General features: G+C 38.9%; 1 protein-coding gene across 1 annotated transcript; it reads right to left on the bottom strand.

Annotated features, from left to right (window-relative positions):
- Nucleotides 1-11858: 11858 nt before the first annotated feature.
- Nucleotides 11859-16663, bottom strand: LOC147410300 (putative disease resistance protein At1g50180). Its single transcript, XM_086433675.1, has 3 exons — nucleotides 16151-16663; nucleotides 13575-16055; nucleotides 11859-12863 (listed from the first exon to the last, which is right to left on the bottom strand). The coding sequence occupies exons 1-3, from the start codon at nucleotides 16432-16434 to the stop codon at nucleotides 12827-12829; spliced, it is 2802 nt and encodes a 933-aa protein (XP_086289801.1). The 5' UTR covers nucleotides 16435-16663; the 3' UTR covers nucleotides 11859-12826.
- Nucleotides 16664-17904: the final 1241 nt, after the last annotated feature.

Raw genomic sequence — 17904 nt, 5'->3', positions numbered from 1 at the left:
CGACCAATCGGCGTTCAGCTTTCGGAAGGTCTCAAGTGGACAAACATTAAGCGCCGAGCCATTGTCAATCAGCACCCTGGCAACCATCATGCCCTTGCATACGACCATAATGTTCAGTGGCTCGACATGCCCCGTCCCTTCAGGTGTAAACTCACTTTCGGTGAAAATAATAGGATTGGGGGCCATGATTTGGCCAACTGTTTGCTCTAACTGTGCTGGTGTCGTGGTCGAAGGTACATGTGATCCTCTTAGGACTTTTAACAATGCATTTTGGTGTTCTTCCGATTTTTGCATTAGTCCTAGGATGCTGACTTGGTCTGGCTGCTTGTTCAATCTGTCTATTATGTTATGCTCTCTCTTGAGGATGAGCTTAATAAAATCTGTGGCCTCTTTGTCTGTCACTTTAACCTCGGCTTCTTTATCTGCTGCTTTCACCTCCTCTTTCTTCTGGTCATTCTCGTCCATCTTGCCCTTTCCTTTTTCCTTTCTCTTTTCCTCATCTGTTGTCCCTCGTGTCGTTTCTTCAATCTTTTCCTTGATGCTTACCCCCTTTGTCAGTGTCTTTTTGCATCTCCCTGCCTTTGTCATATTATCGATATCGGCTACCAATGCCTTCTTCATGGTTTCAACCCCGGCGGCTGTGGTGATGGTTGTCTCGTAACTCCAGGGAACTGCCTGGATAGAGCTATAGGGGAATGGTTTGGGTGAATGTATGATCATGGGGGGTGGATCAGGTTTCATATTGAGAATGAGAGGAGGTGGTGGTGATTTGGATGTTGTGGTAGCAGGAGGGGTTGATGAAGTGTATGGGATGATGAGTGGTGGACGTGAAGATGCAATGTATGGTATGTGAAGAGGAGGTCGGGTCGATCCTTGAGAAGTTGGCGGAATGTACGGTATGACAAGAGGGGGTCGGGTCAAATTTTGATGATGGGGTGATCCGTAAGGTATGACTAAAGGTGGTCGAGTGGCAGTATCTTGATGAGGGGGATGGATGGTGAGGTCGGCTAATCTGAGTGGTAGTGAATTTTGGGGTGAGTTGGTTGTGTAATGGTTGACTGTGCTGACTGTTGGTGCTTCTGATCCCTGAGTTAGATGGACCCTGATTTTGGACCCGATAGGTGCTATTAGATCCGAAGGATTAAAGTAGAGTTCTCCACAGATGACATTTACCCTATGCCCACTCCCCTCTCCATTGTGGGTAGGTAGGGGGTTTTGATTGATGTTCTGTTGCTGGGGCGGGTTGGCAGGGCCGTCTAGTATGATGGCTTTTTGGTCAATCAGATTCTGCACTTGGTGCTTGAGCTGCCAACATTGATTAGTGGAGTGTCCTGGTGCACCCATATGAAACTCACAGAAGAGGTTGGGATTGTACCCTGGCCCTTTAGAAGCTTCTGGGTTCGGTGGTCTCTTAGTAAGATATTCTCCCTGTAGTAATGTGGGAAGTAGTTCTGACAACGTCATCGGTAACCTGGTGAACACTCTATTAACCCTGTTCGGTCTTGCTTGTTGATTCTGCCCATACTGTTGTACTGGTTGTGCTGGCATGGCTTGTGGAGGGACTGTTCGGAAGGGATTTTGCGGTGCTGGAGCCCAAGCAACTCGGGGTACTGGTGCCCAAGGTGCCTGGGGTGCCTGTGGCCTTTGAGCTGGTGCCTGAATAACGAGAGGTTGGCTGGGTTGTACATTATTGACCTGGGTATCCTCTTTCTTCTTGACAAAAGGCATTGGTTTCTTCACTGTCGATGTCCCTGCTGCTGCGCTTAGAGCTGTGAAGTCAAATATCAGACCGGTTTGAATCCCGTCCTCGACCCGGTCTACCACTTGAACCAAATTGGAGAAAGTACCCGTGGTATGCCCTACCAGATGGGTGTAGAATGAATGTCCTAATGTAGAGATAAACGTGGTGTTCATCTCTTGTTCTGTCATGGCTGGCCGTACTTGGGAAGCTGACTCTCACCACCTCTGGGCATATTCTTTCACTGTTTCTTTGTGTTTCCTCGTCATTCGTGCCATGTCATTTCTATCCAGACCAACATCTGTATTAAACCTGTAGTTGTGCCAGAACATTTCAGCCAAGTCCTGCCAACTCTTGATGAGTGTATGGTCCAATCCTGAAAACCACTTGAGGGCCGGTCCTGTTAGGCTTCTCTGAAATAACTGTACTAGCAATCTGTCGTCCTCGCCATATTGGCACATTGATCCACAATACAATTTAAGATGCCACAAAGGACACCCAACCCCGTTATACTTTTCAAATTCCGGACACTTGAACTTAGCCGGCAACTGTGCGCCAGGGTAAAAGCAAAGGTCCCTAAATCTTGTCCCTCTTAAAGTATTTGTACCCTTCATTCGTCTCATTTCTTCTTGGAGAGACTCGATTTGCTGGGCCATTTTGTCATCGGTAGAACTTTTGGCTTCGGGAACCCTGAAGTTGCACTCATCGTCTGGGATCACCACCGGAGGTGGTTGATTCTGTGGGATGTAAAGTGGAGGGCCCTGGTATACTGGTACAGTAGGAGGCGGGGTGGCCTGTTGATCTAGTCGTGTTTGTTCAGGGAGTTCAGGGTTTGACCCAGATGCTTGGTGTTGAGCTGCCTGTGCTTGTAGAAAATTAGTGCTACTCAGAACGGCTGTCAAGATTTGTTCCTGCCTTTTCGTTGTTTCTAACAGCTTTGCTATCATAGCATTAGCCTCGGCCAGTTCATTCGTAATGGGCTGTGGGTCATCTGAGTTACTCATTGTTGATGAAGATGATCGAAGAAAGTATGGAGGCTTCTCGGGATGTTTGTACTTTTTTCGTTTGGCCACCTGTGGGTACAGAAGACCAAGCGTTATTATCTTACTTATCAAAAAGGAAAATGCATGATGTTTTATTATGTCCGGTAATTATTAAGGGATGATACTCAAAAAGGGAAATTTAATTAGATGAGCTTGAAAACATGGTTCGTCAACGCGGAGCTGGATTGTTTTTAAGAGAAAATAATTACATCAGCACGAAGCTGGCACCGACACGAGGTTGGTAAGACGGTTTGAAAAGAAATTTTATCAGCACGGAGCTGGCATCGACACGGAGTCGGGAAAACATTTTGAAAAGAAATTACATCAGCACGGAGCTGGCATCGACGCGGAGTCGGTAAAATATTTTGAAAAGACATCAGCACGGAGCTGGCATCGACGCGGAGTCGGTAAAATATTTTGAAAAGAAGTTACATCAGCACGGAGCTGGCATCGACACGGAGTCGGTGAAATATTTTGAAAAGAAGTTACATCAACACGGAGCTGGCATCGACACGGAGTCGGTAAAACAATTTGAAAAGAAATTACATCAGCACGGAGCTGGCATCGACACGGAGTCGGAAGAACATTTGAAAAGTAGTTACATCAGCACGGAGCTGGCATCGACACGGAGTGGGTAAAACGATTTGAAAAGAAATTACATCAGCACGGAGCTGGCATCGACACGGAGTCGGAAGAACATTTTGAAAAGTAGTTACATCAGCACAGAGCTGGCATCGACACGGAGTCGGTAAAACGATTTGAAATTACATCAGCACGGAGCTGGCATCGACACGGAGTCGGTAAAACAGTTTGAAAATAAATTACAACATCACACGGAGCTGGCATCGACATGGAGTCGGAAGAACAGTTGAAAAGAAATTACATCAGCACGGAGCGGCATCGACACGGAGTCGGTAAAACATTTGAAAATAAATTACATCAGCACGAGCTGGCATCACACGGAGTCGGAAGAACATTGAAAAGAAATTACATCAGCACGGAGCTGGCATCGACACGGAGTCGGTAAAACAGTTTGAAAATAAATTACATCAGCACGGAGCTGGCATCGACACGGAGTCGGAAGAACATTTGAAAAGAAATTACATCAGCACGGAGCTGGCATCGACACGGAGTCGGTAAAACAGTTTGAAAATAAATTACATCAGCACGGAGCTGGCATCGACATGGAGTCGGAAGAACATTTGAAAAGAAATTACATCAGCACGGAGCTGGCATCGACACGGAGTCGGTAAAATAGTTTGAAAATAAATTACATCAGCACGGAGCTGGCATCGACACGGAGTCGGAAGAACATTTGAAAAGAAATTACATCAGCACGGAGCTGGCATCGACACGGAGTCGGTAAAACAGTTTGAAAATAAATTACATCAGCACGGAGCTGGCATCGACACGGAGTCGGGAAAACATTTTGAAAAAGTAGTTTATGCGATAAATCGAGTTGGAATAACCCCTATTTTTTTGGTAGCCTCCAATTCAGTTCTCTGAAATCATCGTCGGCCAGGCAGATCTCCAAGGAATAGGCGGCGCACAATGGCACTCTTAAATCACCTTGTTCCCTGAATAGACGTAGTCTATCCCCCTCGTATCAACAGGGTAAGATCTTTCTAGGCACCGACTTTGATCAAGGACTGCAATTGGTGTTTTTTTTTTAAATTTTTATTTTTATTTTTGTTTTTGTTGAAAAAGTTGAATGCATTGGAGTTGATTGATCAGTTGTTATCTCTGTTAAATCATAAATGGATCATGAACTTAATTCGATATGGGTCATGGACCCAAACGAAATGGATCTGGGTTGTGGGCCCGGTTGAAGTGGATCTGGGTCGTAGACCCAGTTTGATTGGATTTGGGTCGTGGACCCAGTTTGAAATGGATATGGGTCGAGGACCCAGTTGGAAACGGATATGGGTCGAGGACCCAGTTGGAAACGGATCTGGGTCGTGGACCCAGTTGGACATGAATCTGGGTCGTGGACCCAGTTTGAAATGGATCTGGGTCGGGGACCCAGTTTGAAATGGATCTGGGTCGTGGACCCAAATTGAATGGACTTGGGTCGTGGACCCAAATTGAATGGACTTGGGTCGTGGACCCAGTTGGAAACGGATCTGGGTCGTGGACCCAGTTTGAAACGGATCTGGGTCGGGGACCCAGTTGGAAACGGATCTGGGTCGTGGACCCAGTTTGAAACGGATCTGGGTCGTGGACCCAGTTGGACATGGATCTGGGTCGATGACCCAGTTGGAAACGGATCTGGGTCGGGGACCTAGTTGGAAACGGATCTGGGTCGTGGACCCAGTTTTGAAATGGATATGGGTTGATGACCCAGTTGGAAACGGATCTGGGTCGTAGACCCAGTTGGACATGGATTTGGGTCGTGGACCCATTTTGAAGTGAACACTCGATGAAGGATAAGTTTGATTATGACAGAGATTGATAGTGAGCCGCGTTGGGCAAAATCCGTTTGGAGCGGGATAGATTATGAGTAGTAGGCCCTGAGTTTTATAATAAAGTGAATCATTTGATCGTTTTCAAGCTTTAAAACTCAAAATAAAAAAAACTTCAAGAAGAAAAGTTGTCAAGACTGACATAAGGAACAAAATGAAATTTTTTTTTTTTTTTTTTTTTTTTTTCGGGGTCCGTTTTTCAAGTACGGACCTAGCATTTTTTGGCTGGTCCGTGCTTCAAGTACGGACCAGAACATCAAAATTTTTTTTTTCATTTTTTTTTCTATTGGTCCGTGCTTTAAGCACGGACTTAGTAATTTTCCTTAAGTCCGTGCTTCAAACACGGACCAGAACCTTTTCTGGCTTTCCACAATTGCCCTGTTTTAGCCCCCATCTCGTTTTTGCCCAAGTTTTTCTGGATTTTGAGGCACATAGCCTCTGTTTTTTGGCTTGGGCCACAAAAATGTCATTTTTTTTTTTTGATGATGCACATGATAACATAAAAAAAAAAAAAAAAAACAGATTTCCCCATTTTACCTAGGGGGACATATAAACGAGAACAAAATAAAAATCCTAAAATCTATACAACTTGCCTTCGTGGGCTTAAAAATAAAAAAAAAAATTACATCACATATGAACATGGGATGGATACGGAATTGATTTTGCAAGCCTTAGTGTCCTTTGTCTATTAATTACGCTTCGATGCATGCGGTTTGTAGGTGGTTTTTCGGCTACCCATTCTTCAAACCTCGATGTACACCGAAGTGTGCATGTCTTAGGTTGGTGAACGGGGTGGATGTTCTCCTCCCAACCACCCAAAATAGCGATCTCGGGGGCTTGAGAGTACCGGCATCCGGGGTTAGAAATTTAAAGAGGAGGGGGGTGGCTTATGCATAAGGGTGTGAATCGCATGTGCATGTGCGTGCGTTTTTTTTTTTTTTAAATCGTATCCATCCTTACATCCCTTGTCCAAAAATAAAAATAAAACAATAAACATATGTAAATAAATATTACAAACATTCCCACGTGAAACTTGTGAAATAAATAAAACAAAACAAATAAAACGTTAGTAGATAAACAAAAAGAAAACACAACAAAAGGAAAGCAAACACACATTTTTTTTTTTATAACCGAATCGAAGAAGAGGGTCGGACCCACTAGTATATATTTCCCCAGTGGAGTCGCCAAGCTGTGGACACGGGATTTGCATCATTTTTGAAACATCCCTCCACTTTGGGGTGTTTTGGAGTCGCCACCATTCATTTTCGGAAATGGGTGTGAATGGTCACCCGAATTTGTATTCTTGAAAAACATGTCATTTTGACATTTTTTGATTGATGACTTTCGTAGGATAAGGTGCATGGTCTAACCTTGATTCAAAGGTAAGGGGGTCCATTTATGGAGTAGGGAAGGTGTTAGGCACCCTACTCCATCCACCATAGGTGGTAACCTCGGATTCGATTTTTTTTGGAAATAAAAAGAAAAAGAAAATGAAAAAAAAGAAATAAAATTGATATGTGCCCTCGAATATGAGGGACTTTCAATGTTGGATTCAATCATTAAGGGCACCCTTATATAGAAGGGGCCCTTTGGTGATTTAACCCATGGTGGTGTGTGCAAATGTGTGGGAAAGGGAAAAGTAGAAGAGGGGAGTTGAGGGGGTGTTCTTTTTGTCAACCCACCTTGACCCTTCCTTGACTTCCTTTGACCTTTCTTGACTTCTTTGAGATAAGGTTGAGAGTTGAGATGAGTAGAGAGTAGAGGTAGTTGAGGGTTAGGAGAGAAAGGTTGAGAGAGAGAGTGATTTTTTTTTATCTTTTGGAGAGTTGAATATGGGATTTTTCATTAGTGTTTGAGAGTTGAGAGTGATGGGATTTTTATAGAGGTTGTGAGTTATTTTGAGGGGTAGAGTTGGGTGAAATAATGAGAAGTGGTAGAATGGTGTGGGGTTTAAGAGAAGGGTGGGTGTAATTTGATGGAGGTTGGAGGGTATTTAGGGAAGGGGGGTTAAATGGGTTGTTTACAACCCAAATGGGTTGGATCTTTCAACCCATTTGGGTTGAGTGTTAGATGGAGGAGAATTGATGAGAGTGGTTGAGATGATGAGATTGTTTAAAGGGGGTAATTAATTGGTGGTTGTGATTAAGTGGTGTTTGGTTTAAGAGAATGGAGGATTTAATGGGGGTGGTTGATGATATTTTGAGAGGGTGAGGGAGATGATGACATGTGTCAAAGTTGGTGGAAATGAAGGGTTGAGATGAGTTGATATGAAAGGATGAGTGTTTGATTTGAGATGATAGGTGTAGGTGTAGATTGTAGAGATGGGTTTTGTAGGGAATGATGGGGGTAGATTAGGGGAGGGTGATAGGTTATAAGTGTTTGATTTGAGAGAATGGATAGGATAGGTTAGGGTAGGGTTATGGGTTGAATTAATTTTTGGAAGGAAGTAATGGAGTTGGTTGGTTGATGAGGGAGGTGGAAGGGGGTAATGACATGTGTCATATTGGGTGATTGGTTGTAATATTGGGCTTGGGTAGAGAGTTGGCTTGGGTAATGTGTTGGGTTGAATAGGAATGGATTTGGGTTTGTATGAATGGGCTTGGGTTGGGTAGTGAGTGGTATAAGAGTGGTTTGGAATTGCGTTGAGTGGGCTTGGGTTTGGTTATTTGGGGGTTGAGTTGAGTGGGCTAGTTTTCGGTCCGTGGGCCACGTGAGAAGCCTTGGGCCGTTTATTGAAATTAATATGACAAAAGTTATTAGATTTTTGTAGGTTTGGGTTTCGGAGTCCATTCCGATTTTTGCTATTTTTGGGGCACTTTACGTTGAGGGCCCGATCAAATTTGGGTGTCTACACCAACCTTTCATCCAATCGTCAAGATCAACTTTTTATAGCAATGCTTGAAAATAATCGATTTGTACATTTGAACATGAATAATTGAGATCAACAATGCAAATTGTTGAGATGGACAATTTGAATGGTTGATATACCAAGTTGAATTGTCAATCTCGAGGATTTGAGTTTGATGTTTTGTCATGACAATGGCTATTAAGGAAGAAAGGTCTTGCTAACTAGGTTAACATTAGGGCTGGCAATGGGTCGGACAATATCTGATTACTCGAGTCATCCTATCCGAGTAATTCGGATATGGGTACAAATTTTTTATCCGATTAAAAATTCAAGTAAATTTATCCGTAATTATTTTTATCCAAATTTTTTTTAAGGTCAAATATGGATATGCATCCAATCCAACCCATATATTCGTTCATTCGAGTTTAATACAGTAAATTTACAATAAAATATATGTATAACCCTAAGTTAAGGATTTTCCATCATTTTCACAATGAGTTATATATATCCGACTTGGGTATCCGCTTGAAATTTGGGTATAAGTTGAATACAGATATTCTTAAAAAAAAAAAGTGGATAAATAATCGAATATGGATATCCTTAGTATAAGTGGGTAAAAAATCGAATATAATGTTGAATAAAGATATGAAAATAGCTTCATCCAACCCACAACCAACCCATTGCCAGTCCAAGTTAAGATACCACCATAACACTTAGGTTGCATTTTGAAAGACAACCATTTGTAGGCTCTATTATTTCCCCTTTTTGAATATTTAACTTTCAATGGATGTTTATGAAGTATCTTTCTTGAAGGTGTTTTACTTTTTTTTTTTTTTTTTTTTTTTTTACAATGATCCTCAAATATGAATGATCAATGGATCAAATATGCCCTAAAATTGTTGGGTCAAGGGGCATGTCATTTGTTTTAAAGGAAAATTACTTAAAGGATCTTGGCAGAGTAAGGCTGCAACTTGGGCGGGCAAAACCCGAACCCAATGGGTTGAACCTGACCTTGGGTCATGTTTGGGCATAGTGAGCTTGGGTTTGGCCTTGGGTTCGGGCAACAAAAAAAAATGCCTAATTTAAATCTAGTTGGGGGTGGGCATAGTTATCGGCCAAGCCAACTCAAATGCTTTGTTTAAAGTGTAATTTTATATTGTCATACAATCATTATATTGCAACTTTAAATATTGTTCTTTTCTTGAAAATTGTGATTATTGATAAAATGATTATTTTAGTTAATGTTATTTTTTTTCTCTCTTTTGAATTAGCTTTTAATTTTATGTATATAAACTTTTGAAATACATTTTTTAGAAAATTAATTGTAAATTTTCAGTTCTTTTACTCGCCACTTAGCTTTATATAAACCCTTACCAGTACTAAATTACCTGGTATTAATAAGGAATCTATTAACTCGACCAACCTAACTTGAGTAGGGTTTGAGTTAAGCATTTCATGCCCGACGTCAGGTTGGGCAAGGGCAATGGTAGGTGTTTGTCCAGTTTGGGTTGATCCCCAACCCAGGCCAACTCGCCCGAGTTGCAGTCCTATGGCAGAGGGATTTATTTCTAAATAGTCTATAAGTTTTGGATAGTAGCTCGATAAGACATTTAGTGAACTTTTTAATTTCTTAATGGTTCCTCATTATTGGCAGATTCAACGCTTTTTATTTATTGTTGAGATCACAATTTTTATTGTCAAACTCACCATTTTTTATGTATTGTCGAATCGACAATAAATAAAATGATGAACTTGACACGGGTAAAACCCACTCATTTTTTATTTTCGAGTTTTTTGAACTAAAATACATGGAAAGATCAACTAAAAACATAAGGTAACAACTTGTTTAGATGATTTCAAATCAAAAGAACCATTTTTGATTGATTTTCATTTGAAAACTAAAAAAAAGGTGAAAAATCCCTAATTTTTTTTCACATGCATCTTCAAAATATTTGGAAAAAAACCTTTGAAAATGTCTTCTTCTTCCTCCTTAAATACTTTCCGATGGAATAGAGTCTTAAAAATTCGATTGAGATGCCAAAAATCTTTTTTTCTTTTTGGATAAAACCGATGAGTTCTAACGATAAGGACATTCAATCGTGAGAAATGTGGGAAATGAGGTCCAGGGATTGTTAAGAAAAGAAAAAAAAGTGCTGATAATCCGACTTAGGCACGTGGCAACTCAATTGACGTGACAGGCTTGGGAACTATAGATGTGCTCTCCTTGGGATGCAAAACTACGATAGCCCATAAAAAAGGTGTAGTTATCCCAAGGAGAGCAGATTTACAATTTTCGAGCTTGTCACGTCAGGTAAGTAAATTGAGTATGCCATGTGCCTAAGTCAGAAAATCACGAAGCAAAAAAAAATTTACTAAATGGACTATTAAGAGACCGCCCAAGACTTAGGGACTATTTAAAAAAAGTCCCTCCGCCAAGGTCCTTTAAGTAATTTTTCCTAATTTTAAATATAGGGCTATCTCGTATGATCAGATTGATAACATGCCCCATAACCTAGGTTCCCCTAGCATTTTTGTATTTTTAGAGATACCTCTATATTTTGATCATTATTAGAGATTCCCCCATGTTTTCAAATTGATTGCATACCCCCCCTTGACCAAGGTTTTGTATAAGAGACTAACTTAAACTGATCTTCTCTTCAACCTTTTGTCAAAATCCCGTGATTCAATCCATCATATTCAACTTATTGTAGAAAATCCATGATTTTTTGTACTAAAAGATATATTGTTTTACTTTCCCAAAATTCTTATATAATCTTGAGATTTGAAAGGTCGAAGGAAATGGAATCTCGAGTTTGAAGATTGGATTACCTTATAAATTTGTCATCTTCAAGTTGTTAACCTCTAAGGTTAACTATTTTAAACTTATATAATCTCATCTTCAATGTCTTGTAAAAACCATTGATTTTTCCACCTAAAAATCCATCTTTCTACTTCTCCAGAAATTAAATAACGTTATTGAGGTTTTAAATAAATTGAAGAAAATAGAATCTTAAGGTTGGAAAGTATAATAAAATATTAGATGAGGATGATTGATTCTGAGAAGGTTTTTCCGATAGAGGTTGAAGATGAGGGCATTTTGAGTTATTTATGTTTATCCTATGAGAGGATCTAGGTCAAGTACATTGGCATCAATTAAAAAACACAAGGCAATATCTATAATATTGACCGAGTTGATGAGTTGATTCAATGATCTTGCAAGTTTACTTGGTGAATTGGTTCCATCGAGTTCTGAAGCAGGGTCACCTTGATATATTTCACTTCAGTCGCATGAGTTGAGACTACTTAGTTTAAAATTATGGTTGGCATTGGAATTGCAATTGTTAGCCAAGAAATCAATGGAAGGAGAAAATAAAATACTAATAATGCCTTGGCTCAAAACTTCTATCATCACGATAATTTTCATTTTCACACTTGCGCATTATAATATACTGTTGTGTGGAAGTGTAACAAGAATAAAGATAAAAAGCAAAACGAACACCCAAAATTTATGTGGTTCCGCAAATTGCCTATGTCCATGGTGAAGAGGGAGAAAAATCCACTATCAACGATAAAATTACAGACTTACTGTCCACAGCCGCAAGGAACCTCACAGAACAAAAACAATAAGAGACCATTTTGATACTGCCTTTGCCTCTTGTAGTCCAAACCCAATAAGAATACGAGACATCTCACAACATATACAATACCAACAAACAAAATACAATATCAAGTCTTTAACAACCATAAGAAATAAGGAAAGATCACCTAAAAGAAAAAAAGAAATTAGAACTTCAATACAAACAACACGTAGTTGCTTGCAATATATGTAACAAATTAATGGAACTAAACATTTGCATTATTGACAAAAATGTGATCAACTTTTGACAAATATACGATTCTGGCAAAATGTTCATCTTAATTACAGAAATGTCAATGGTAATGAATTCAGAGGTTTTAAAGTGACAATTTTGCAGATCTAAAGTGAGTATCTTGCGGGTTGCACTATTTTTAGTGAGATAACGTCTTTAAACATGCGAAATTGTCATTTTAAACCTACGAATTTGTTACCGTTCAAATTCAACTCGTGAAATGGTAATTCACTCTAAATATTAAATCGATCCAAGCATTGTTCTCATATCCAATCAATAGAAATTAAGCATCATCCATATTAATATATAATATGGGTATCTTCACATCTCAACTCTCTCAATCATTTTTGAAAAATTTTGAGTGCTTTTGGTACGAAGTAATAATATCCAATTAGAGTTGCTTGATGATAAAAATAATTTCATTTTATACTAAAATTGTCTCAGGGTTCCACCTTTATATTTACCCTCGGAAGTTGTAACATAAAAACCATTTAAAGTTTAAACAGTTGTAATGGTCATGAGGAAATCAACACCACTCCTACATGCCATCATGATAGGCCACCAACTGATGGCAACATTTGGGAAAATTATACTTAATAGACCTTGTGAGAGGGATTTCTTTCTAAATTAAATAGTCTTCCCTAAATTTTGGGCGGTGGCTTGATGGTCCATCTAGTGAATTTTCTATATCTAAATTAAATGGTCCCTCAACCTCATCTCACTACGAAGTCGGCAACAATATTGTTGATCTCTCTTCAAACAAAGAAAAAAAGACTAATTATAATCTGACGCTCTTTTTTCAGATGCCCCCCATATGCTCCTTGATCTGGCAGTTATAGAATTATAATTTTTTTTTCTTGTGTATCCTAAAGCAAAGGTTCTCCAGTTCTGTGACGAAGGCTTCTGAAAAAAGAGAGTTGAATTATCACGATTCAAAAAAGGGAAAAAAAATTTTTAATTCATGCAAGTTAGTAATGATACCTCAACTTTTTTATAAATCTATATCTATTTTTGGCTGCTAGTGTTTTATCCAAGCTTGCGTCCCCAAAATTTATAAATATATAAAATAATTTCTTTTAAAAAAATATTTTTAAATTCTTTTGTCCTCGACAAGCATATTAAATGTTGAAGCCAACACTCATGAGTTGCGTTTCTGACTCAACTAGGTACCATTTCGAGCCGACTCGATCAAGTTGATGAATTTAAAAGACTCAGTGATATCTCAAGTTGTCCTGTGGGGACTTTGTTTTTCACTTTGATTCTCATTGTGTTCATGTGATAGCCATATATGTATTTTCTCGAGATACGAGTAAAAAACATCTACAGTTATGCGCACCTCCACATCAGAAATGTGAGAATCACTGTAAATCCCAGTGTCAACCCCATCATTACTCTAAAACAAATAAGTAAAGAACCACGAATACAAACAACACCATACAAAAGCCCAAACCCATGAATTGCCACTACATAACAAAAGCCCAAACCCAATTACAAGACCACCTCAAACACACAAATGGAACTAAACATTATTATAGAGATTAGATGGATAGAGGAGACAATGAATTGAGAAAAGTTTATAGCTGACGTGTGGAAAGAAAAGAAAAATAAACTTACCCTACTGTCTGAATGTCCATGTTGGGCACGTGCGCAATCTTCCACCAATCTTCTCCCACATTTGGCCTGACCCGGGCTTTGAATTCTGTAGACATACCAAACACATGAAATTTCAAGAGGGTGGTTATGTGCACCAATCCATCTGGAAGTGCCTTCAAATTTTCACAATACCCAATTGTCAACTCTCTAAGACAAGGAAGCGCTCCTTCCTCCACCTTCCATTCCTCCAAATAATCAAGGAATCTGAATTGCAATTCTTGAAGCTGAGGGAATGCTCCGGAAGAAAACATTATAGCCTTTCCTCCTATAAGAGCAGCGGACCATATCGAAAGGAACTTGAGTTTTGGCAGCTTTCCCAACGTTTGTATTGCTTCTGCCCCAATTATGGAATTGTACAATTTCAGGTGGGAGAAGTTGGATGGAAATTCACAAGGGTCAGGTAGATTCTCTATCCATACCTCGCTCAGAAGGAGGTCGAAGAGATTAATCTTGAAGTGATTATTCCTTGAAAATATGTTCAACCTTTCAATTGGATTCTTGAATTTTTCTTCATCATTATTACTTTTTTCAAAATCCAAGGACAAGGATTCAAGGCGGTCCAATTTGGCAATCCACTCACTTAATGCCTCTACTTGTGACTCTAAATCACCAACCAACCTCAACCGCAACTTTCTGAGGTTGGTATACTTGTCCCACCCATCCTTCACTACACTCTTCTTGTCTATACGTATCCCCTGCAGCGTTTGAAGATTCCTTATAGAAGAAGAGTCATTCCCCCTTGGCGGATCTAATAGAACTTCCTCCCACTTGCCAAACTTCAAGTGTCGCAAGTGGTCCAGCTTCAAAATCGCATCGCGATCACAATTGATTTCAACATCTTTCAGAACTAAGAATTCTAGGTTCCTGAACTTGTTTATGATGGACGAAAACTTTTTCACTTTCACATATCTCAGCCGCAAGTACCTCAAATGAATAAGTTTCCCTATTGCCTTGGGCAAGCAAGGATACTGACTTGGAACGAGAAAACCATTGAAACTTAGATGAAGCACTCTAAGCATTCCAAAATCCATATTGCTATGAATGGCTCCATGCATAATTACATCGTCAGATGACAAAAAGTAAAATGCAGAACGAATACATTGATCGAAATGCTTCTCAGAAAATTTATGAACAGAGAGTCGACGAACCTTGTTCAGTGGTGGAGAAGATGTAGAAGAAGAATTTGGATTAGGATGAATGTGAAAAAATTCAACTTCGTCAGCTTTTGATATTGCGAGATCTCTCAAAAGATCATGAATACGACATTTTTTAATACTCCCAGTAGGTGTCCTTGCTGCTACTTGAACCATGCATCTGCCAGCCAACTCTTCCAAGTAGTCCTCCGCAACATCCCCGGCTAGTTCGTTACCTCGTTGTTTAACAAATCCCTCTGATATCCACAACCTCATCAAATTCCTTGCAGAGATCTCATAGTCTTCAGGGAAGATACCAAGATATAAAAAGCACGATTTCAGGTAGGAAGGCAAGTCATTATAGCTCAATGCTAAGATTTGTGAGCAGGGTGTTTCGTCTTCATTTAGCTGCCAACTTACACGATCAAGCACTTTAGACCACTCGCCATAATCTTTGCGTTTCCTAGATAAAAGCCCCCCCAATACTACAATTGCAAGAGGTAAACCCTTGCATTTTTCCACGATATTTTTTCCAACTACCTCTAATCCTTCTGGAAGAGTATTTTCTTCCGCTGAAAGAACTTTTTTAATAAAAAGCTCCCAACTATTATGGTTACTTAGAGGTTGTAGCTCATGAAAGGGGCTTTGTGAATCAGCGTGCAAAGCTACCTCCTTCTTGCGAGTGGTAAAGATTATTCTACTACCATTATTCATGTCGGGAAATACGATGTGCAGACGATTCCACAAATCGAATTCCCAAACATCGTCCATGACTACAAAATACCTTCGTTCCTTCAAGAATCCATTGATCGTTTCTTTCAGTTTATCTTCCTTCATATTTTGTAAGTCCTCTTTTCGGAGATTCATGGACTTCTCCACTATTTCCTGCAGAAGGTCTTTAGCATTAAATACTTGAGATACATCAACCCAAACACGACATTCAAAATGGCTCTTCACTTCATTGCAATTGTAAACTTTTTTGGCGAGGGTACTTTTACCCAAACCCCCCATTCCAACGATTGAAATCACACATCGTCGTGAGGGCTCCCCAATTAATCGAGCTTTTAGGGCGTTTACATCATTCTCTAGACCAACAACTTGATTTTCATCATCATAACGAGCAACATTTCGTCTCCACTCACGCAACTTTTCACTTGTAGAGCTCGATGCTTCTCCGCTTCCTCCTCCAATGGCTTCAATATCATAGGTTGCCCGACGATCGGAGATCTCACGGATACTATTTTGGATCCGTTCAATCTCTTTACCTAACATACGGCTCGTATATAGGTCATTAAGTTTAAAGGCAAACCTGTATACAAAATTTCTTCTCTTTAGTTTGGATCCATTCAATCTCTACGCCAATCACATGACGTGTATATATGCCATTAGGGAAAAAAAGCATACCTGTATACGAAATTCCTCCTCTCTTGTAGTGTGGTCTTAAGGATGTAGGTCTCGAAGACGTCTTCCACATCGAAAGCTACGTCTCTGATATCGTTCACCCAATTCTTCACCTTTGGATTGTTGTGTTGCTTGCTATCTGCATCTTGTAAGAACTGTTGCATATCCCTCAGTTCTCTTTGGATCCGCTTGACTTTGTCTTCAACATGACGCAGGGAACTTGCTTCCTCGATGATGAAGTTAAGAAGTTTATCCGTCACCACAGAAACAACAGCCTCAAGAGCCATGGATGCTCTCTTCTTCTTCTTCTTCTTCCTCAGAGAAGGAATGGATGAGTTAAAATTGTCACTAATGAGGATGATGATCAATACTCAATTAAAGGCCATCATTCGGTCAAGCGAGACTTCTTTTTCGACCAATCAAGTCGCCTTTTGAAAACGACAAAAAAAATCCAAAATCAAATATTTTGATTTTATCCAAACAACTGGTTCGATTTTGGTTTCGATTTCTATTTTGAAGACCTGGACCAAATCGAACAGAAACTCTTACACTAACTACTTTTCTAAAGTGTAAACTACGCAAAAAACCCATTTAGTCCACTTAAGACTGCACAATTCCCACAATTAAATCCCCACTTTAAAAAAATGATCTTATACATACAATACATTTTAACTAAATTACTCCCAGTTATAAATAGGAACGTACCACCAATTAAGTTAATTATTCTTCGTCATTTATTTATCAAATTGCAGAGTTTTTTATTCCCCACATTTTTTATGTCTTGTTATTCTTCTTCTTCATAAATCTTATTAAACTTTTTTTTTTAAGTAATAACAATTAATGATTTTCTCCCTAAAAGACCCATGATCTTAAACCTCTAGAGTTAATGAATTTCTTGAAACTTTCTCAATTTATCTAAAGTAAATTGAACTGACTACTGTCGAGTGTAGACTAATTGTCGACTTGAAACTTAATTAGTTAGTTGTCCCAACTCTTATGTTTTTTTTATTTTTATTTTTTGTTATATGTTATTAAGATGGGTCTTTAAAAAAAAATCATTTATGTATATGGAATAAATTATTTTGAAGTGGTTATGTAATTGACATTAATGTTAGTAATAAATTAATATTTGTTTGTGTTTATTTCATGTTTCTAATTATATTATGTATATTTTGTTTTAATTTAAGTGATACAGAAAATATTTTGACAAAACAAATAAAAGTGACATAATTAAAGGTTATTTCAGATAATGTATTGATGGTATGGTACATGAAAGAAAGTATGGCATAGATGACATACAACTGTCATTACTCATATTAATATTTAATCGAAATATGACATTAAGGAATCTTATTATATATTAAAAATATTGATGATTTTAAAAGTCATGATCACGTATAAAATTTTAAAATTGAATCATTTTTTAAATTATTTTGAAACTTACTATTAGCACAATCGGTCTAATGGTCCAAGTGGGAGAATGTTAGACCCATGTAACGTATAGCCCATTGACCTTGATCAATTGATTTCCACGATTTTATTTTCAAAACGCACAAGGATTCTATAATATTTAGGAATATCAATATTAACAGAATTCCAATATGATTAGTGCTCTATATACTTTAAGGTTTAGTATGAGACCTTAATGGATAGTAAACTTACTAAGAGAATGATTTTATGTCCTCAACCTTCGTTTATAAAAGGGAATCGACTAACCCATATTAAGTACATTAAACACATAAAGATTTGTGAAGAAA

This window comes from Akebia trifoliata, chromosome 1, assembly GCF_017979445.1.
Source record: "Akebia trifoliata isolate Shusen 1 chromosome 1, ASM1797944v1, whole genome shotgun sequence".
Taxonomy (NCBI): Eukaryota; Viridiplantae; Streptophyta; class Magnoliopsida; order Ranunculales; family Lardizabalaceae; genus Akebia; species Akebia trifoliata.
Note: the sequence above shows the minus strand (reverse complement) of the source record. Positions and strands in the feature narration are given on the sequence as shown.